We start from the raw sequence: 23,084 nt of genomic DNA on the forward strand, positions 1-23,084 counted from the left end.
CTCATGATGCTCTTCTTATGAATTCTCTTGGCATTCTTTTAGAATTCCTAGGATTTTATAGTTCTTCATAAGTTTTTGTCTGCATGTTCCTTGAAAGAACAAATCTCTGCTTTTTCTGTGCTGTTTTACAGTAAGAATTGCTAAATCTTTCTGATATTCATTGTTTTGTTCAGGCTTTGGTTTGTATCAAGCCTGTCATTAAGCCAATTTCTCCTCCTTGGAGTCTTAATTTGGTTCTGAAGGCTTTACAGGCTCTTCTGTTTGAGCATATGCTTTCTTTGAACATTAATTACTTTCATGGAAAGTATTGTTCTTTTTAGACATCTCTTCAGCTAGAACAGTTTTTGAATTATCTGTTCTTTCTTGTGAATCTCCTTTTTCTGATTTTTCATCAGGATAAGGTGGTTTTTGCTGTCCTCATTTCAATTTTTACCTAAAGTTGTAAATTCTAACAACATTAGTAGAGGAATTATTGTCCCTTCCTTGTGTCCTAATCCTAAGAATTCTTTGGTAAGATTCTTATATTCTTTGGATGTGGTAAGAGTTTTTTTGAAATATTATTTTGAAGCTACTCAGATTTCAGACAGACTTCTAGTCTATTTATCTTTTCTGGTCTTAGGAAAGGTCAGAAGGCTTCTGCCATTTCTTTGGCATCTTGGTTAAGCTTTTGATTCATCATGCTTATTTGGAGTCGGGTTAATCCCTGTCTCAGAGGATTATGGCTCATTCTACTAGGTCAGTTTCTACTTCCTGGACTTTTAAGAATGAAGCTTCTGTTGGTCAGATTTGCAAAGCAATGACTTGGTCTTCTTTGCATATTTTTACTAAATTCTACCTTTTTGATGTTTTCTCTTCTTCAGAAGCAGTTTTGGTAGAATGGTTCTTCAGGCAGCTGTTTCGTTTTGATTCTTCTGCTTATAATTTCAGTTTTTTTCATTATAAAAATTGAAACTTTTGATTTGGGTAGTGGATTAATTTTTCAGCGGAATTGGTTGTCTTTATTTTATCCCTCCCTCTCTAGTGACTCTTGCGTGGAAGTTCCACATCTTGGGTATCTGCTATCCCATATGTCACTAGAGTCCATGAGGCCCACCCTTTTTTGTGGTGGTTATGATTTTTTTGTATAAAGCACAATTATTCCAATTCCTTATTTTTAATGCTTTCGCTCCTTCTTATCACCCCACTTCTTGGCTATTCGTTAAACTGAATTGTGGGTGTGGTGAGGGGTGTATTTATAGGCATTTTAAGGTTTGGGAAACTTTGCCCCTCCTGGTAGGAATGTATATCCCATACGTCACTAGCTCATGGACTCTTGCTAATATGAAAGAAATGAATTTATCAGGTAAGTTCTTACATAAATTATGTTTTTTCTTTTTATAAATTCTGCTAACCTACACACACAAATATACGTACTGTGTGTGTGTGTGTGTGTATGTATGTGTGTATATATATATATATATATATATATATACACATACATGCGCACACACACACAAGACAGATGCAAACACACAGAGATCCAGAAACCAATACATGTGCATGTAGAACTGATATTGGCCAGTTACAGATTAGGTTTGCATGGCTGGCCATTATATGGAAGTTCAGGCTCACAATGAAAAGCTTTGCCACAACAAACAAGCACCTGCTTTACACAATAAATAAAGTACTGATTATCCATGTAGTACAAATAGAAGCATTATATACTATAGACACATACAAGCACTGAACAACCACATTAGCACCATGGGCATTGGGCTGGACATCTTTGCTATATAAAATGTAATTTTACTAGCTGTGTAGAATGCTGTGCAGGTGTCTAATGTACAAACTATTAGCTACATTAGAATGTTCTATACTTACATAGATTTATACAAACATTACATAGATAAATAGATAATAACATGAGTTGGTTTAAATATTCATGCACTTTATTTATTAACTTTACATATCATACCATACTTATGCCTCTTTTAAAGATGCTACACAACGGACATCACTAGTAAAACTAACAGACTGATCTCACTATGTGCTTATCTCTGAAGTGGTTGGTATGTTACCATAAAACTTAAAGGGACATCAAACCCAAAAATGTATTTCATGATTCAGATAGAGCATACATACATAAACAACTTTCCAATTTACTTATATGATTGCGCTTCATTCTCTTGGAATCCTTTCTCAAAGGAGCAGCAATGCACTACTGAGAGCTAGCTGAACACATTGGTAAGACAATCACAAGAGGCTTATATGTGCAGCTACCAATCAATAGCTAACTCTCCGCTCCTGAGACTACTTAGGTATGCTTTTCAACTAGAATAACAAGAGAATAAAGCAAATTTGATAATATAAGTAAATTAGAAAGTTGTTTAAAATCGTATGCTCTGTCCGAATCATTAAATAAACATTTTGTTTCATGTCCCTTTAAGTTTATAGAAACAGACAGAAAACAAACATTGTTAAAAGGTTGTCCTCCTCGCTGAAAATCCGTGCTCTGCACAACTGATGTGGTTCCAGAATTCACCTCACTTGTTGGGGCCAGGGTGTTTCTGAAAGCAAAACAAGTATACATATTAGTGTGTCATTGTCCTGACAATAATACAACCTAGGTGGTATGTAGCAGGGGTGACAACGCCTTCTGTCTATGTACTGTGTATGTATTTTGTTATAATGTTATTCTAGACTGATTTCCATTTTATTTTTTTCCAAACTGTTTTCTAATTGGCATTAAGAGTAAAATTAATGTCGGCTTTTGTTGTTTCGTGTAAAAGAAGGATTTTTTTAAATGTACGGTCTTAGCAAGGTGAAAGTTCCTGGGCTGAACTCGTTTTTGTGCGTATGGGGCGTCACATGATGCCCCTAGGAATGATTTGTGCACAAACATCTTTTTGAAAAAGTGCTATCTTTATTATAGATTTTTTTATTTTAAAGGGATGATGAAATCAAAATGTAACATTCATGGGTCAGAAAGAACATGCAGTTTTTAGAGACTTTTCAATTTATTTCTATTAACAAATGTACTTTGTTGTCATGATATCCTTTGTTGAAAACCATACCTAGGTAGCCTTAGGTGCAGCAATGCACTACTGGGAGCTAGATTCTGATTGGTGACTACACTCGTCTCTTGTCACTGACTCACCAGATGTGTTCAGCTAGCTCCCAGTAGTGCATCGCTTCTCTAAAGCTGAATTTAACTATATTCTTCACCTCTTTGCAAGGCTTAAACAAATAATTACATGCAAACAGCAGTGCAATAATAAAAACATTACAGTATTTTCTTTTTTCACTTGCATATCCCTTTAATGTCCATTTCAATTATGTAAGTTTTTTAACTTCAACTAAAATAATAAAACTCTTAAACTCTTGTAGATGTTTGAACAAATTCATATTGGTTCAATTCTAGTAGAAATGTAGGCTAATCTTCATGCACATGTGATGTGCAAATGTTTGAAGAATACCTAAAATACATTTAATTTCAGTTAATAATATAATATGTTGGAAGTAATTTGAAATGAAAATTTGAAGATAACCATAACAACGCTCTAATTTTACTACATATCATTGATGTAGCTGATTATGAAATTAATAATCATCATGACCCTAAAATGTGGGTCTGTAGCTTATTTTCTGGCATTTGTGAGTTTGAGTAAGAATGTATCTGCGGTAAACTGATGTTTTTGCCAAGGTACTAAATTATCTTAAAGGGACATAATACTCAACGATGAATCATTTGAAAGTGATGCAGCATAACTGTAAAAAGCTAACCTGAAAATGTCACCTGAGCATCTCTATGTAAAAAAGAAAGATCTTTTATCTCACAACTTCCTCAGAGTAAGTGCTGTGTAAAAAGTTATACTTCAGCTGCTGTCCAGCTGCAGGTAAAAAAAGGAAAAAATTAACAGCAGCCAATCAGCATCAGCAGTGCTGAGGTCATGAACTCTTTTACTGTGATCTCATGAGATTTCACTTAACTCTCATGAGATTTTATAGTAAACTTCCTTAAATTGATTAGGGAAATAACATTAGTGTGCATGAGGCTCGCTCCCTTGCAGGTCCCGGGACAGGCATACTGATTTGCTGCTTAAAGTCCTTTACAATGGTGTGTGAATACTTAGGACATTTTGAGGTAAAATATCTTTCTTTTTTACATAGAGATGTTCAGGTGATATTTTCTAGTCATCTTTTTACAGCTATGCTGCATCACTTTTAAGTGTTTCAACATTTGGGTATCATGGCCCTTTAACAGACCTAAAAAGACATGGGGTAAAAAAATAAGTGGAATATTACTAACACAAAGGAAGTGCTGAATGTAAAGGAAAAAAAGAGAGAAGTCCATTAAAACAGGAATCCTCTATTTGTACTCAAAATTCATAGTATAGAAGTATAGCTGTTAACCAAGTGAGATAAGTAAATGAAATAATTTTGGCCATAAATAGGTTTTACATCTTCAAAATGTTTAGGAACCTTGTAACTTTGTATTTCAAATAAATAATCTATATTCTGTGGTCCTTTTTAATAAGTGACAGGTTTTGAATTGTATCTATATGCAGAACATATGTAATAATTCATGTTTGTTAATGCATATTCTAAAATATTGTTTTTAGTTTCCATAGGTATATTTTATGGTGATGTTATACTTGATAAAAAAAAAAAGTGCAATTTAATTTTCTAGTTCTTGGCATAACTTTGCCTACCTGTAATGTCACTACTGGAAGTGATTGTTTACATAAGACCCAATTTGTAAACAATTTGGTAATCGTTGAGGTTCACCACTCTGGTCTAGTCTTGAAGCCCAATATCCTTTACCATAGCCGTAACCATCATATTTGTCAAGTGTCCATGCCAATGAAGCCCGAGCTCCAAATCCTTGTGCATCAAGAATATGTGGTGGTGGGCTCCTAAAATAATGGGTAAAACAACATATGTCAGCAGTCAGATCTAATATGTATTACAAGATGAAAGACTCTTATCTATTTCAAATTATTAAAGACATTTTAATCAACTTTCCAATTTACAAATACAAATTATATTATAATATTTCAGTGCTAAGACTTTTAAACAATGTGATAACAAAAAATAATTAAAAGTATTTTAAAAGCAAATGGATGTTCATATGATTCTTCAATGCCACCTAAAAAAAGCAAAGAGAATCTTCCATAGTGTAAAACTGTTTAAATATGATAAAATTGCTCATCTTGGTCTGCTACTCACACAGCACGGAGCTTCATTAGCTCTAAGATAAGTGCCCAGTAATAAACGGATCCAACTCTGTGGCTTGCAGGGGGTTACACATTTATTACAATGTTGAAATAAACACTTTAAGAACAAATAAAATAATATAACAAAGCCGTCTGGGTTATTGGCTACACTATCCTCACACAATGTATGCTCTCACTAGCATGATGATGTTTTTGTGATTACTAGTATAATATTCAAGTAATGATACAGCACCAGCTACTTGCAAACGAGCGATTCTGTGTTAGATCAAGTGAGACCTTGTGACGTCAGTATGCCACCTCTGATGCGCGTTTCACCTGTTGAGCTAATGAAGCTCTGTGCTGTGTGAGTACCCGACCAAGCTGAGCATTTCTATAATATTTCAACAGTTTTACACTATGGAAGTTTCTCTTTGCTTTTTTGAGGTTACGTTGAAGAATCATGTGGACATTCATCTGCTTTTTAAATAAAACCGTGCACGGTGTTGTACACCTTTATTTAGTTTTTCTTAACTTTTCCAATTTTATTCTATCATTCATCTTGATTAGTTCTCCTGGTATCCTTTGTTTAACAGTAACCCTAGGTAAGCTCAGGAGCAATGTTATATATAGCTACAAATACTGCTGCCATAGAATGCTACAGACACTTTATGGTAGAAGTGTTTGCACTTTGTAGAACATTGCTATAAACATTGTTGCAAACACTGCTGCCAGATGGCTGACACGTGCGCACTCCTGAACTCACCTAGGATTACTCTTTCACAAAGGATACCTAGGGAACTAAGCAAAATTGATAATAGAAGTACATTGAAAAGTTGCTTAAAATCGCATACTCTATCTGATTCATGGATGTTTAAGTTTGACCTTAGTGTCCCTTTAACATTTTCCTTTACTACTACATACTGGAAGATAAAAAACATAATATTGGATAACTTTTAACAAAAACAGTAAAGTATACAATGAAAATAAGGATCTAAAAATAAAACAAAGAAACAACCAATGATAACAGCCGAATAACAAAAGATGTTAAGTGAAATGAAGGTCAAGTTCAGGTGACTCGCTCTCGCGGTTCTATATCTTATCAAAAAATAGCACAACCTTCATTCATCATTTTTTTATACATCTTACTCAATTTCGTTTTTATTTACCTTATAAATTGACATTTTCTCTTGTTAAGTGTATCCAGTCCACGGATCATCCATTACTTGTGGGATATTCTCCTTCCCAACAGGAAGTTGCAAGAGGATCACCCACAGCAGAGCTGCTATATAGCTCCTCCCCTAACTGCCATATCCAGTCATTCTCTTGCAAGTCTCAACAAAGATGGACGTAGTAAGAGGAGAGTGGTGTATTATAGTTAGTTTCTTAACTTCAATCAAAAGTTTGTTATTTTTAAATGGTACCGGAGTGTACTGTTTTATCAAAGGCAGCATTAGAAGAAGAATCTGCCTGTGATTTCTATGATCTTAGCAGAAGTAACTAAGATCCATTGCCGTTCTCACATATTCTGAGGAGTGAGGTAACTTCAGAGAGGGAATGGCGTGCAGGTTTTCCTGCAATAAGGTATGTGCAGTAAACATATTTCTAGGGATGGAACTTGCTAGAAAAATGCTGCTGATACCGGATTAATGTAAGTTAAGCCTAAATGCAGTGATTTAATAGCGACTGGTATCAGGCTTATTAACAGAGATACATACTCTTATAAAAGTGTAATATAAAACGTTTGCTGGCATGTTTAATCGTTTTTTTTTTTTTTTTTTTTTTTTTTTTTATTATTTTTTTATTGAAGTTAAGACACTTATCATCACAACAAGAACTCGCCCTGAGGCCAAAGTTACAACAAAGAGATTAATACATTGTCTATACATAGGCATTGTTGAGAAAGCAATAGGCATATATAGCAAGAGAAAATACATTTTGAAATCTGGTTTTGAAGATAGACAGTATCTTGGGCGAGATTAAATAAAACTTCATTTTATAATATATTATTAGCGTATGAGCTCCACATTCTAACAGTATTTTACCTAAGACCAAAATATCAGTCTGTGGAGGGTTATCATAAATATCAGCCACTCTTGGGCCGAGGTAGATAGGGGGGTGGGGGATATTCAGCGGGTAAGCACCGCTATACGAATAGGGAAGGGGGTGGGGGGGACGGAGCCATATATATAGGAACTAGCAGGACATAATACAGTATGCTGGGTTAATTTATAAGCAACAAACTGAACATAGATTTATTTCAGGCTATTGTGGATATTAGAGTTCTCCCCTCCAGGAAAGCGTCTAATACAAAATATAAACCAAGTGTCCCAAGAGGTAAATATATGGGACCAGACGATCAAGGTAGTTCGAAGTTTACCACTACGGGGCAATATTCGGGAGAATTTTAGAATTGTACTAAATGTATGATGCTTTGTAATCATAGGTAAGAGACAACCTTATTGCAATAAATAGAGGTGTATCTAAGCAAGGGAGGCCTAGTCTTCCTGTTATAACTGGTTAATATAACTTGATCTAAATAAATGCTATTAATGTTTACAACATGTTTAGAGGATATGCTTACCTCTATGAGTATATAAACTATTGGTGAACTATAGGTAAGCCTGGTTAAACAAACCCAAACAATAAGAATTTCATACCATAAATCTTACCTAGAGCAATTTGCAGTCTCATATAACAAATATACTATAAGCAGCACCTACTTCTCATTATTAACTGAGCCCTAACTACTACACATAATTAATAATGGAGAGAGTTAGTTGAGGCATATTAAGATAACATAGAGTCATGTTAGGTTAGTGCAGGCATGTCCTATTCGAGATCACAGCAGACACTACTGAGAACTATGGTAGTGTAAAGCAACATGTGGTCAATAGGACACTACAACATTTAGCTATGATAGTGTAACCTAAATAGAGGGGTTTTATGCGTCGAATGTAGCTAAGACTGTTATGAGGTATAGAGCTAGGCAGGGGAAGCAAGGTACTGAAAATAATAGTTACCAATATTGATAGCAGAAAACCTATAAAATAAGGATAACCCAACATTTAGTTAACAACAACACATACTCAAACAACCAAATACAGCAGCTCAGTATAAATCTATAAAAATCTCCTTCTAGTATAAAAATAAAGGAAATTATATTTATAAGTATCATCAGTATCCAGCTAAAAAGATAAGGATACCAATCAGATAATTCAAAGTTAAGCTGAGCTGACAAGGTTAGACTTAGTAGTTTTATTATTATTCGATCCCACATGTATAGGGGCAACCTTAGTTGGGAGAGGCTATGACCCTAGTGGGTTAGATATTAAGGTATAGGTCATCATTGTGAGTTAGAACAAATACAGAATGTTAGCATGGTTAAGGAGTCCAGCTTCTAAGTAACTAGTGAGATAAAACATTTAGTCCCCCTTGCAAAAAACAGAACATAAACCTATAAGTAACCCTGATGTTAGTTCAGATATGTAGGAGTATGTAGGCATATATATAAACAACATTTTTAACAAATAACTATAGCCAGATTTCTATACCAGGCAGCTCTCCAAGATGGAGCAAAAAATGTCAGCGTAACAAATAAGGATAGGAGGCATGAACCATTTTTCTTCATGTTATCTGTGTCTTTTCAAGTCTCTTGTCTGGAATCTAATTCTGTTCTGTTCCCATAGATTATAGCTGAACGGGGTCTGAGGACATATGTGTTTATCTTACTCCAGAAACTACAGATTTGTCCATGTGTCCTATAGTGCTGCATATGATCTGCATTTAAGTCATTATGGGCTGAACTAATACTCGATAAAATTTAGCCTGATATACTTTACGACTCACATGAGATATATAGGGATGATTTAGAACCAAGTATTTGGTCACTCACTGTCCCAATAAATGAGATAAGAAACATGTCTTAGAGGAATCAAAATCAGTTCGTGACAGATGCATAACTGGGACTTGCCGGGAGAACATCTGATTGTGCCTTTGGATCCTTCCTATGAAAATAGAGGTCTCAGCCAATACCTTTTCTTGTATAGGGCCTCCGTGTTATCTATCCTGGTATCTCTGCCATGTAAGCTCTAAGTCAGGAGATTAATTGTGCAGCTAGAGCCCCAGGAATCATTATGTCCCCTGCTACCATTATGCACATATTTCAACAACCCAGAAACTAAACTAAAAGAATGATAAATTTATATATCATATAACATTTGAGGAGGTAGTAAAATAATGGTAAAAGCAGCAGCTGCAGTATTTATGTAGCAGGACAGTTCCAGCAGATGTAAGGATTCAATTATGTTCATCAGTTAGATAGTCACAGTATATTTATTTGTATAGAGAAACTTGCTCCCAGTAAATTAAAGAAAGAAACATGGTCAGTGCCCAAGAGACATCACATCAAACATATATAGTATGTCTTCATTAACAGTAGACTGTGGGCCTAGTAAATAGCTAAAGATTCTGCAAAAAGCGCATACAATGTCTTGGAGAAAATAAACAGAGCACTTTAGAGTTGTGTTACTGTCTGCAGCATACACCTCAAGTTAATCTTCAGAAGTTACTGCCGAGTGAAAGCCTGTCATTGGAGCGGGTAGTTAAGGCTTCAGTAACACATCCACTAAATTCACCCCACTCCAGCTTTTATTTGGTGACTTGCGGGAAGGGCAAATGCCGGCTGTAGTGAAAGTCCGCTTTGCGTGACGGTTCCGGTATGAGGATCACCATATTTGATAGGGCTCATCTGCCCCTTGCTGTACCGGAATTCTCTGTATGTCTCCTGCCAAAATATGCTGAGCAGGCTTATGTGGAGAGAGGGTAACAAGCGCCGTATTGCCTTGCTCTGGGGGAATACCCCTGGTTGTGGAATAACGGCTGCCATGTGGAGTTGCTTAGCTGTATGTTGCTGCACCGGGTCCCCTCTGGTAAGAGCAGGTGGATCGCTGATCGGACTCCGTCTGGGCAGCTCGCTCTGCGGTCGGTCAGTAGGATGTCGGGAAGAATGCGAGTCCTCAATCTGGCCAGCCATGTGGGTGTCTGAGCAGGGCAAGGAGTCTACGCCATCTTGGGTGCGTAACTCCAGGAGGACAGATCTCACTCTGTTAAATTGGCTGTCAGCTCTTTCCAGCATGTCTCTCAGCAAAAGAATGAGATGTGTGGAGGGAACCTCCATTCTAGGAGCAGTTTAGGGAAAAAATATAGGTACTTGGGGTATAAAAAATCAACGTTTTAGGACCCAGGCTTCAGGAGCTCAGTTAGTGCACGTCTTTCCCCTTAGGCTGCTCTAAGTGGGAGCTGTTTAATCGTTTTTATATATGCTTTGGTGATAAAACTTATTGGGGCCTAGTTTTTTCCACATGGCTGGCTTTATTTTTGCCTAGAAACAGAGGCTTTCCACTGTTATAGTATAAAAGTTACAGTTGGTGCACTTAAAATTACAAACTGTGACATTCAGCTTCCCTCAGCAGTCCCCTGCATGCTATAGGACATCTCTGATGGGCTCAAAAGGCTTCAAAAGTAGGAGCTGTGGCAGTTGTTATGACTGTTTAAAAAACATATTTTTCATTTTGTTAATCTGTTTTTTGTATTAAGGGGTTAATCATCCATTTGCAAGTGGGTGCAATGCTCTGCTAACTTGTTACATACACTGTAAAAACTTTGTTAGTGTAACTGCCTTTTTTTCACTGTTATTTCAAATTTTGCCAAAATTTGTTTCTCTTAAAGGCACAGTAACGTTTTTTATATTGCTTGTTAACTTTGTTTAAAGTGTTTTCCAAGCTTGCTAGTCTCATTGCTAGTCTGTACAAACATGTCTGACACAGAGGAAACTACTTGTTCATTATGTTTAAAAGCCATTGTGGAGCCCCATAGGAGAATGTGTACTAAATGTATTGATTTCACCTTAAACAGTAAAAATCAATCTTTATCTATAAAAGATTTGTCACCAGAGGGGTCTGTCGAGGGGGAAGTTATGCCGACTAACTCTCCCCACGTGTCGGACCCTTCGCCTCCCGCTCGAGGGACGCACGCTAATGGCGCCAAGTACATCAGGGATGCCCATAGCGATTACTTTGCAGGACATGGCTGCAATCATGAATAATACCCTGTCACAGGTATTAGCCAGATTGCCTGAATTGAGAGGCAAGCGCGATAGCTCTGGGGTTAGACGAGATACAGAGCGCGTAGATGCTGTAAGAGCCATGTCTGATACTGCGTCACAATATGCAGAACCTGAGGACGGAGAGCTTCAGTCTGTGGGTGACGTCTCTGAATCGGGGAGACCTGATTCAGAGATTTCTAATTTTAAATTTAAGCTTGAGAACCTCCGTGTGTTACTTGGGGAGGTATTAGCTGCTCTGAATGACTGTGACACAATTGCAGTGCCAGAGAAATTGTGTAGGCTGGATAAATACTTTGCAGTGCCGGTGAGTACTGATGCTTTTCCAATACCTAAAAGGCTTACAGAAATTATTAGTAAGGAGTGGGATAGACCCGGTGTGCCCTTTTCCCCACCTCCTATATTTAGAAAAATGTTTCCAATAGATGCCACTACACAGGACTTATGGCAGACAGTCCCTAAGGTGGAGGGAGCAGTTTCTACTTTAGCAAAGCGTACCACTATCCCGGTTGAGGACAGTTGTGCTTTTTCAGATCCAATGGATAAAAAAAAATTAGAGGGTTACCTTAAGAAAATGTTTATTCAACAAGGTTTTTATTTTACAGCCCCTTGCATGCATTGCGCCTGTCACTGCTGCGGCGGCATTCTGGTTTGAGGCCCTGGAAGAGGCCATCCATACAGCTCCATTGACTGAAATTATTGACAAGCTTAGAACACTTAAGCTAGCTAACTCATTTGTTTCTGATGCCATTGTTTATTTGACTAAACTAACGGCTAAGAATTCCGGATTCGCCATCCAGGCGCGTAGGGCGCTATGGCTTAATTCCTGGTCAGCTGATGTGACTTCAAAGTCTAAATTACTTAACATTCCTTTCAAGGGGCAGACCTTATTCGGGCCTGGTTTGAAAGAAATTATTGCTGACATTACTGGAGGTAAGGGTCATACCCTTCCTCAGGACAGGGCCAAATCAAGGGCCAAACAGTCTAATTTTCGTGCCTTTCGAAATTTCAAGGCAGGTGCAGGATCAGCTCCCTCTACTTCAAAACAAGAGGGAACTTTTCCTCAATCTAAGCAGGCCTGGAAACCTACCCAGTCCTGGAACAAGGGCAAGCAGGCCAAAAACCTGCTGCTGCCTCCAAGACAGCATGAAGGAGCGGCCCCCTATCCAACAACGGATCTAGTAGGGGGCAGACTCTCTCTCTTCGCCCAGGCGTGGGCAAGAGATGTTCAGGATCCCTGGGCGTTGGAGATCATATCTCAGGGATATCTTCTGGACTTCAAAGCTTCTCCCCCACAAGGGAGATTTCACCTTTCAAGATTATCTGCAAACCAGATAAAGAAAGTGGCATTCCTAAGCTGCGTGCAAGACCTCCTTGTAATGGGAGTGATCCATCCAGTTCCGCGGACGGAACAAGGACAGGGGTTTTATTCAAATCTGTTTGTGGTTCCCAAAAAAGAGGGAACCTTCAGACCAATTTTGGATCTAAAGATCCTAAACAAATTCCTCAGAGTTCCGTCATTCAAGATGGAAACTATTCGAACCATTTTACCCATGATCCAAGAGGGTCAGTACATGACCACAGTGGACTTAAAGGATGCCTACCTTCACATTCCGATCCACAAGAATCATCATCGGTTCCTGAGGTTTGCCTTTCTAGACAGGCATTACCAGTTTGTAGCTCTTCCATTCGGGTTGGCTACAGCCCCAAGAATTTTTACAAAGGTTCTGGGCTCACTTCTGGCGGTTCTAAGACCGCGAGGCATAGCGGTGGCTCCTTACCTAGACGACATCCTGATACAGGCGTCAAGCTTTCAAATTGCCAAGTCTCATACAGAGATAGTTCTGGCATTTCTGAGGTCGCATGGGTGGAAAGTGAACAAAGAAAAGAGTTCTCTATCTCCTCTCACAAGGGTTTCCTTCCTAGGGACTCTGATAGATTCTATAGAAATGAAAATTTACCTGACAGAGTCCAGGTTATCAAAACTTCTAAATGCTTGCCGTGTTCTTCACTCCATTCCGCGCCCCAGGGTGGCTCAGTGCATGGAAGTAATCGGCTTAATGGTAGCGGCGATGGACATAGTGCCATTTGCGCGCCTGCATCTCAGACCGCTGCAATTATGCATGCTCAGTCAGTGGAATGGGGATTACACAGATTTGTCCCCTCTACTAAATCTGGATCAGGAAACCAGAGATACTCTTCTCTGGTGGTTATCTCGGGTCCATCTGTCCAAAGGTATGACCTTTCGCAGGCCATATTGGACCATTGTAACAACAGACGCCAGCCTTCTAGGTTGGGGTGCAGTCTGGAACTCCCTGAAGGCTCAGGGTTCATGGACTCAGGAGGAGAAACTCCTCCCAATAAATATTCTGGAGTTAAGAGCAATATTCAATGCTCTTCTCGCTTGGCCTCAGTTAGCAACACTGAGGTTCATCAGATTTCAGTCGGACAACATCACGACTGTGGCTTACATCATCCATCAAGGGGGGACCAGGAGTTCCCTAGCGATGTCAGAAGTCTCCAAGATAATTCGCTGGGCAGAGACTCACTCTTGCCACCTATCAGCGATTCATATCCCAGGGGTAGAGAACTGGGAGGCGGATTTTCTAAGTCGTCAGACTTTTCATCCGGGGAAGTGGGAACTCCATCCGGAGGTGTTTGCTCAATTGGTTCTCCGTTGGGGCAAATCAGAACTGGATCTCATGGCGTCTCGCCAGAACGCCAAGCTTCCTTGTTACGGATCCAGGTCCAGGGACCCAGAAGCGGCACTGATAGATGCTCTAGCAGCGCCTTGGTTCTTCAACCTGGCCTATGTGTTTCCACCGTTTCCTCTGCTCCCTCGTCTGATTGCCAAAATCAAACAGGAGTGAGCATCGGTGATATTGATAGCGCCTGCGTGGCCACGCAGGACCTGGTATGCAGACCTAGTGGACATGTCATCCTTTCCACCATGGACTCTGCCTCTGAGACAAGACCTTCTAATACAAGGTCCTTTCAATCATCCAAATCTACTTTCTCTGAGACTGACTGCATGGATATTGAACGCTTGATCCTATCAAAGCGTGGCTTCTCCGAGTCAGTAATTGATACCTTAATACAGGCACGAAAGCCTGTCACCAGCAAAATGTACCACAAGATTTGGCGTAAATATCTTCATTGGTGTGAATCCAAGAATTACTCATGGAGTAGGGTTAGGATTCCTAGGATATTGTCCTTCCTCCAAGAGGGTTTGGACAAAGGACTATCAGCTAGTTCTTTAAAGGGACAGATTTCTGCTCTGTCTATTCTTTTACACAAGCGTCTGGCAGAAGTTCCAGACGTTCAGGCATTTTGTCAGGCTTCAGTTAGAATTAAGCCTGTGTTTAAACCTGTTGCTCCCCCATGGAGATTAAACTTGGTTCTTAAAGTTCTTCAAGGGGTTCCGTTTGAACCCCTTCATTCTATTGATATCAAACTTCTATCATGGAAAGTTCTTTTTCTGATGGCTATTTCCTCGGCTCGAAGAGTCTCGGAGTAATTTGCCTTACATTGTGATTCTCCTTATCTGATCTTTCATTCAGATAAAGTAGTTCTGCGTACAAAACCTGGGTTTTTACCTAAGGTGGTTTCAATCAAGAGATTGTTGTTCCATCATTATGCCCTAATCCTTCTTCAAAGAAGGAACGTCTTTTGCATAATCTAGACGTAGTCCGTGCATTGAAGTTTTACTTGCAGGCTACTAAAGATTTTCGCCAAACATCTCACCTGTTTGTTATTTACTCTGGACAGAGGAGAGGTCAAAAGGCCTCGGCTTTTGGCTTCGGAGTATAATCCGTTTAGCATATGAGACTGCTGGACAGCAGCCCCCTGAAAGAATTACAGCTCATTCTACTAGAGCTGTGGCTTCCACCTGGGCCTTTAAAAATGAGGCCTCTGTTGAACAGATTTGCAAGGCTGCGACTTGGTCTTCGCTTCATACCTTTTCAAAATTTTACAAATTTGATACTTTTGCTTCTTCGGAGGCTGTTTTTGGGAGAAAGGTTCTACAGGCAGTGGTTCCTTCCGTTTAAGTTCCTGCCTTGTCCCTCCCATCATCCGTGTACTTAAGCTTTGGTATTGGTATCCCACAAGTAATGGATGATCCGTGGACTGGATACACTTAACAAGAGAAAACATAATTTATGCTTACCTGATAAATTTTTTTCTCTTGTAGTGTATCCAGTCCACGGCCCGCCCTGTCCTTTTAAGGCAGGTCTAAATTTTAATTAAACTTCAGTCACCACTGCACCCTATGGTTTCTCCTTTCTCGGCTTGTTTCGGTCGAATGACTGGATATGGCAGTTAGGGGAGGAGCTATATAGCAGCTCTGCTGTGGGTGATCCTCTTGCAACTTCCTGTTGGGAAGGAGAATATCCCACAAGTAATGGATGATCCGTGGACTGGATACACTACAAGAGAAATAAATTTATCAGGTAAGCATAAATTATGTTTTTACAGTTCTATCCTCCACCCGCTATTTTCTAGAATTGATTGACAGGCTAGTCCTATTCAATCCACCAAAAACTTGCTCGCTATGAGCATGCGTTTAATTGATGATATTACTCTTTGTTTCTCATGCTCGTTCATGAGGTGCGCATGTATAGTTAGATTTCTCCCGATACACTTGGATACAAAACAACAACAATATCGCTAGTGTTATTTCGTAAGTATGAAATCTGGATCTAATCAATATTTTAACTATTGTATTTCTATTACCTACCAAGGTTATGTAAGTATAACTAATAATCGGATAATATATTTTACCAAATGAAAAGATATATAACTAAGATGAAGATGTAAATACTATTTATAGATGCTTCTCTAGTTAGAATATTAGTATTATTATCACATTTAGTTGCTTACCAATAATTTGCAGGGTACTGTAAATAACAAGCGTTTAGACGAGGTGTTGAAAATGCAGCCGATTCACACTATCGCATAGTACTCAATGAATGTATCTATACTGTACATTCATTGAATACTATGTTTCTGTAACGCTGCAGAGTTTGACGCATGCGCAAATTAAGTTAATATATGTATGTGCAGATTATTGGTGGTATCGTGAACGCGGGTGGTACCGCTCAATACATCACAACTGAAAAACAAGGAAGTGGTGCATGGGAGGAGTCACGGTAGCAAAGGTACATATTTTATATATGATTTATTTTTTTAATTAAATATAAAAAATAAAAAAAAACAATTGGCGACTACATTGCTAGAATATCACTCATTGCATTGCGGTAGTAGAATCATAGAAAATTAACAATCACTTTAAAGTGAATGTCATTTTTTCCGGTTTGGATGATATAGTTATGTAGACAATCATCCTATTAAGCATACCGCCACAATAATTTTTTTACTAAAAGTAATCATTTATTTCTAATTTCATATCGTAAGTATGCTTCATTTACTTTACCCGCTCCTCCAACTCACTGTTTCCTGATTCTCCTCCATATTACGTAAACAGCGGTCCCACCCGCTGTTTACATATCAGCAATGCGCGCTCCCGTTTACTATTGCCATTGCGCATGCGTTACTCCGGTTTCCGCTGTCAAAAAACATAGTATTTATTGAATGAGTCCATTCAATGAAAACTATTGTTGCGAAGTGGACAGTATCTCCTAACACCCCAGCCTGTTATACCGCCAATTAGCAGAGAAATACATATCGAGTGTAAGTCACTTTCTATAATATAAAATCAATTACTTTTCTCAAGCCATCTAACTGTATTTCAAAGTACTTATATACAATGTACAATGTACTTATATACGGAGCCCTTTCATATCAACTTACCGAGTGCTGAAATAGTTAGGAAATGACAGGACTCTGTATACTGTTCTATTGCGCATGTGCGACATGTGCACGAGCTGACGATAAATTAGCTTTCAACCAGAATCAAACGCATGCGCAAAAAGGACTTCTTACGTCATTCTAAGGGGGTGGGTCCCCCTGTGGGCAGAGACGTTATTGGCTAGTAAGACGTCCGTTATAAACAACAGGAACGGAGCGCGAATGCCGGGTGGAGGATGATAATAACGAGAAACAGGATAAATTAGTGAAAATAAAGGTAACGATTGAAAAAATTAGCAATTGATGAATGAAAGTCCACTTTTTTTATTAACATTTGTTACACATATGTTTAGACAGGAAGCTGACTTTACATTCACTTTAAGTCTACTATAATGCCCTGCTAGGTAAGTCGTTTTTAATTAAAGCCGTTATTTCTATTCTGGAATTTTTTGGAATAGTCTAGTCAAAATTAAACTCTCATCATTTAGACAGAGCATGCAATTGTAAGCAACTTTCTAATTTGCTCCTTTATTTTTCTACTTCTCTTTTCTGTTATTATTTAGATTATTAGTGTTCTTTGTTTTTTACATTTCTTAGCTGTTTTCTACTTCCTGACAGCCTCAGGTGGCCATCTTTGTAGTTTTTCTGCAAGAGCACTCCTAGCTGCATCATATGACACAACTAGCTTATTTCTTACCTGCCCATATCACCAACAGTTTATTTGAGGGTAATTTATCACAGTTTCATTACTTAATATTTCACCTTAGGTTCTGGGCAAACTGCCAAGACAATTTAAATAAAGTTTTGTTATTTTTACCCTCAATTCTTTCAATCCTTCATGTTTCTTATTCTCTCTGTGGAAATAAATTACTTAAAATGTTGTTTATGTATCTACTTAGTTTTTAATTTTTATTTTATCTGACTATTCCTTTGGCTCCAATCTTCTCTGAGGATTTGTTTATTGCAGATTCCATGCAAAATTCCCTGCATTTCCTTATTTTAAAAAAATGTTAATTCCATTTTCTTTGCTTATTCAATACAAGAAATGTGTTCTATGAGGAAGTTAATTTAGCCTCAGAGGAATCAATTACTGATGCTAATTACAACAGTCTTAAAAAAACAAAACAAAAAAAAAAACATTAAAAGGTGCATTGTTACCTCCGCAAAGATTAAAATCTTAAAAATGGTAAATTGTTAATACTGAGCTATAAGTGGAGCACATAAAATAATTCCTAGTCTGACACTGATAACTTCTGTGAGATGGGTACTCAGACTGAGTTGAGGCCCATTTCCCCTCAGAGCTGCTGTTAGACAGAGGGATATATGGGGTAGTGGCACAATTACTACCCTATGGGAGTTGGTCACAAGACTTCCACAGGTGTTGCGGGGAGAGGTGCATAGGCTCCTCCTGTTGGGTCATCGGTATACTCCTATTCCATATCCTCTGCTGTTATGTTTCAGCACTGAATTTTCTATCTATTGGATCCTGGTTAGAAGATGTCCAGTAGTTGGATGCCTAAGAGTAAGTACATATTTTTATTTAGGGGCACTCATTTAGCCAGTTGGGCTATAAAGTTTGTACTCTATTGTACCCTGTTGCCAGGCTGGGAATAATATTTAATATGCATTTGTTATGAATGGCTCTTTTTCATTTATAAAGCCCTATTCCCCTTTAATATATTATTATTTTTTTGCACACATATTCTTTGTCAGGTTAGCGCTCGTCGGCTTAGTGAGTTTGAGCACGTCAGCTCATCTGTGCATGTTGGTTTGCAGAGTTTGTGCACGTTGGCTAGTTTAGATAGCGCACATGGGGTTTCTTTGCGTTCTCCGGGCTCTTTTGATGCTCAGTTTTTTCTGTGCTTTAGTTTACCGTATTTAAATTGTGCTGTTTACACGTGCATTCCGTATTGGAGCTCTCTATCATATTGTAAGTGCGCTTTGTTCTCCTGTGACCATGCTAAATTAGTGCCTTGAATCTAGTCTCTTTTCACATGTGTAATAATTACTGCCTTGAGTCTAAGGGGCCGATTTATCAAGCTGCGAATGCAACCGTTTCCGTGCAAGCCTCCGCCGGAAACAAAAGTTAAGAAGCAGCAGTCATATGACCGCTGCTCCTTAACTCATCCGCCACCTCTGAGGTGGTGGATAGCAATCATCCCGATCAGATAGAATCAGGATGATTTACACCCCCAGCTAGCGGCGATTGGCTGCGAATGTGCAGGGGGCAGCATTGTACAAGCATTTCACATGAAATGCTTGAGCAATGATAAATGCCGAAAGTGTATGCTGTCATCATTTATCAATGTCGGGCAGACATGATCCGCTACAGAGGAGCATGTCCGTCCGACACTTGATAAATCGGCCCCTAAGCTGTGCTCTGTTTCTGCTCTTTCCATACAGATTTCTCTCCTCAGGAATACATTTGATACATTCCATAAATGAGCTCCACCAGTATTGCTGGGCTTCAGCTCAGCTAAACTCAAGATTCAACCATATTGAGTAATCAGTGAGAGCCTAAATAAGATTTTATTACCAGACTTAAGAACTCTCCAGTGTTTGGATGTAACCTTGAAGTAGTGAAATGTTTATATCTATCACTAGTAATATCTTATAGGGCCGCCACTAGAAATTTTGGGGCCCCTTACTTAAAGGGACATTATACACATTTTTTCTTTGCATAAATGTTTTGTAGATGATCTACTTATATAGCCCATAAAGTTTTGGTTTTTTTTTGTTTTGTTTTAAATGTATAGTTTTGCTTATTTTTAAATAACATTGCTCTGATTTTCAGACTCCTAACCAAGCCCTAAAGTTTTATAAGAATACCGTCAGCTACCTTCTCCAGCTTGCTCCTGTTTGTGTAAAGGGTCTTTTCATATGCAAAAGAAGGGGGAGGGTCTTATTTGCCACTTGCAGTGGGCTTTCCAGCTACCTTTTCAACAGAGCTAAACTGAGTTTATGTTTTTTTGTTTTGTTTTTTTAAATTTTTTTTATTGAGGTTAAATATAGCATATAACAGACAGATGACATTTCAAGTGTAATACAAAAATACAGAGAAAAGAACACATCAAGCACTTTGACCAAAATATATTACTAGTCCTAAAGCCCGTGTACATGGGCCATTTTTTGCAGTACAGCGGTCCCACCCCTTGCTCTCTCTCTATCCCCCCTCTCTTTTGCTCTCTCTCTCTCCCCTCTCTTTTGCTCTCTCTCCCCTCTCTTTTGCTCTCTCTCCCCTCTCTTTTGCTCTCTCTCTCTCCCCTCTCTTTTGCTCTCTCTCTCCCCTCTCTTTTGCTCTCTCTCTCTCCCCTCTCTTTTGCTCTCTCTCTCCCCCATCTCTTTTACTCTCTTTCCCCCATCTCTTTTACTCTCTCTCCCCCCTCTCTTTTGCTCTCTCTCTCCCCCCTCTCTTTTGCTCTCTCTCTCCCCCCTCTCTTTTGCTCTCTCTCTCTCCCCCCTCTATTTTGCTCTCTCTCTCCCCCTTCTCTTTTGCTCTCTCTCTCTCCCCCCTCTCTTTTGCTCTCTCTCTCCCCCTTCTCTTTTGCTCTCTCTCTTCCCCCTCTCTTTTGCTCTCTCTCTTCCCCCTCTCTTTTGCTCTCTCTCTCCCCCCTCTCTTTTGCTCTCTCTCTCCCCCCTCTCTTTTGCTCTCTCTCTCCCCCTCTCTTTTGCTCTCTCTCCCCCCTCTCTTTTGCTCTCTCTCCCCCTCTTTTGCTCTCTCTCCCCCCTTTTGCTGTCTCTCTCCCCCTCTTTTGCTGTCTCTCTCCCTCTCTTTTGCTGTCTCTCTCCCTCTCTTTTGCTCTCTCTCTTCACCCCTCTCATTTGTTCTCTCTCTCTCTCCTCTCGTTTGCTGTCTCTCTCCCACTCTTTTGCGCACTCTCCCCCCTCTCTCTATCCCCCCTCTCTCTCTATCCCCCCTCTTTAGAGCTCCCCCCTCTTTTGCGCACTCTCCCCCCTCCCTCTATCCCCCCTCTTCTGCTCCCTCTATCCCCCCTCTTTAGAGCTCTCTGTCTCGGCAGTCGGCCCCGGCATCTGGCCCCGCCAGCATCATGCCTGGCCCGCCCGTTTCGCGCCCGGGCCCCGCCCACTCCACCACGCGCTGACGCCAGATGCCAGGTCAGTTGGAAGGCCAGGTGTGTTTGTCCTCACCCACAGTCTCTACTGCGTATGACAGCTTCGGACAAACACACTTGGCCTTTTATTATATAGGATATTCGTTACATCACGGTTAAAATTAAACCTCACATTTTCTATTTTTTCTTGAAGAGGTGGTAGAACCTCTTTTTAACAAATGTAATTATGATTTACTCCAATTACCCAAGGGGCCACTTATGGACCCTAAAAAGTTGTAAGCACTATAGAGGAGGAATTCTTTCCTAAGCATGAATGGTATGGTGGAATATGTAGATATGTTATTTGAAAACTGATATAAAGAATGTAGGGTGCGGTATAGACAAAATAAACCGTGTAGTTAACCCTCCTAGACTAGGAGGTTTATTATATGGGGGGGAGGTGGTTATATGGGCATAGTAAATGGCATATATCATTGAGAACATGCCTCCCTAGAAAAACAAGGTAAGCTGTGGCATTATAACTCAAGGTACACAGGTGTCGAGAAAACAAAGCAATTATCAGGGTTTTTTCCCTGATATGTTTGCCATGTGCTGCTGGCAGCCATTTTACTCACCTTTCTTCCTGACTCTGGTGCATACTGTGTGATGCTGCTCATTTCCTGCACTTCCTTTTATGGCCAGACTGGTGTACATCATCCGTGTGAGACAGGATGCAGTCTCAGAATTGTGATGTCATCGCTTATTATTTAAAGGTCCTCTGTTCAGTATGCTTTGCCCTTGCGTTGTCTCAGACCTGTTTGTGACAGCTCCTGGCTGTCTGACATCCCTCCTGGTTCCTGATCCCTGGCTTGTTCCTGACTCTGCTGTTCTCCTGTTCCGGATTCCAGCTCGTCTGACTATTCGCTTTGGCTCCTGACTCGGCTCGTCTGACTACCAGTTCTGGTTTTGATTCCTGGCTTGTTATTTGACTTGTGGACTTTTTATTATTTTTTGCTATTAATAAAGATGTGATTATTTTTGCACTTCATGTCTCAGTCTGATTCCTGGCACCCTGACAGCAACCTACCCATACAAAAAGTCTCATGAGCACAGGAGTGACTAGTGGGTACGTAAAAATAAGCTAATTGCAAGTTGAGCTGAAGTTATACCTGGTATAGCAGAGCCTAAGCTGATGAGTTTGGCGTAATTTGTGTGATATTTTTATGATACTGTGAGTAGGGAGACCATACAGAATAGTTGCAGTGCCGGTCCAGCCTGCACTAAAAAACACGCCAATTGCCTTTGAGGGGAAACTGCGCGTCACAGCGTAGGAATGGCCGCAACCTCAGGTTATGTGTTTAGCATACAGTGTTACATACTAAAAATGAAAAGTCTATCATACGTATACATGTATGCTGTCTGTTCTTCATCTAAACTCTCAAATCATCCACAGTACCACATTAAGCTGTACCAGTGAACAAATATCCGAGTCTATCTGCAAAAGCATAAATATGGATAACAAACAAGCACATATATAAAAAAAAAATATTAAGTATTTATGCAGATCCAAAGAGGCACTATAATACCCATTTCTTTCATGTAATTGGCAAGAGTCCATGAGCTAGTGACGTATGGGATATACATTCCTACCAGGAGGGGCAAAGTTTCCCAAACCTCAAAATGCCTAGAAATACACCCCTCACCACACCCACAAATCAGTTTTACAAACTTTGCCTCCTATGGAGGTGGTGAAGTAAGTTTGTGCTAGATTCTACGTTGATATGCGCTCCACAGCAGGTTGGAGCCCGGTTTTCCTCTCAGCGTGCAGTGAATGTCAGAGGGATGTGAGGAGAGTATTGCCTATTCGAATTCAATGATCTCCTTCTACGGGGTCTATTTCATAGGTTC

The 23,084-nt window shown here is 39.5% G+C and overlaps 1 protein-coding gene across 1 annotated transcript in view; it reads right to left on the bottom strand.

Moving 5' to 3' along the window:
- Positions 1 to 1,910: 1,910 nt before the first annotated feature.
- Positions 1,911 to 23,084, bottom strand: part of C2H4orf45 (chromosome 2 C4orf45 homolog) — a 97,456-nt gene continuing 76,282 nt past the window's right edge. Inside the window, exons 4-5 of the mRNA XM_053700836.1 lie at positions 4,692 to 4,895; positions 1,911 to 2,546 (exon numbers count right to left, since the gene is read on the bottom strand). Of these exons, the coding sequence (XP_053556811.1) occupies positions 4,703 to 4,895 (193 nt within the window). The 3' untranslated portion in view covers positions 1,911 to 2,546; positions 4,692 to 4,702. The remainder of the gene's footprint in view (positions 2,547 to 4,691; positions 4,896 to 23,084) is intronic.

Source organism: Bombina bombina, chromosome 2 (assembly GCF_027579735.1).
Source record: "Bombina bombina isolate aBomBom1 chromosome 2, aBomBom1.pri, whole genome shotgun sequence".
Classification (NCBI taxonomy): domain Eukaryota; kingdom Metazoa; phylum Chordata; class Amphibia; order Anura; family Bombinatoridae; genus Bombina; species Bombina bombina.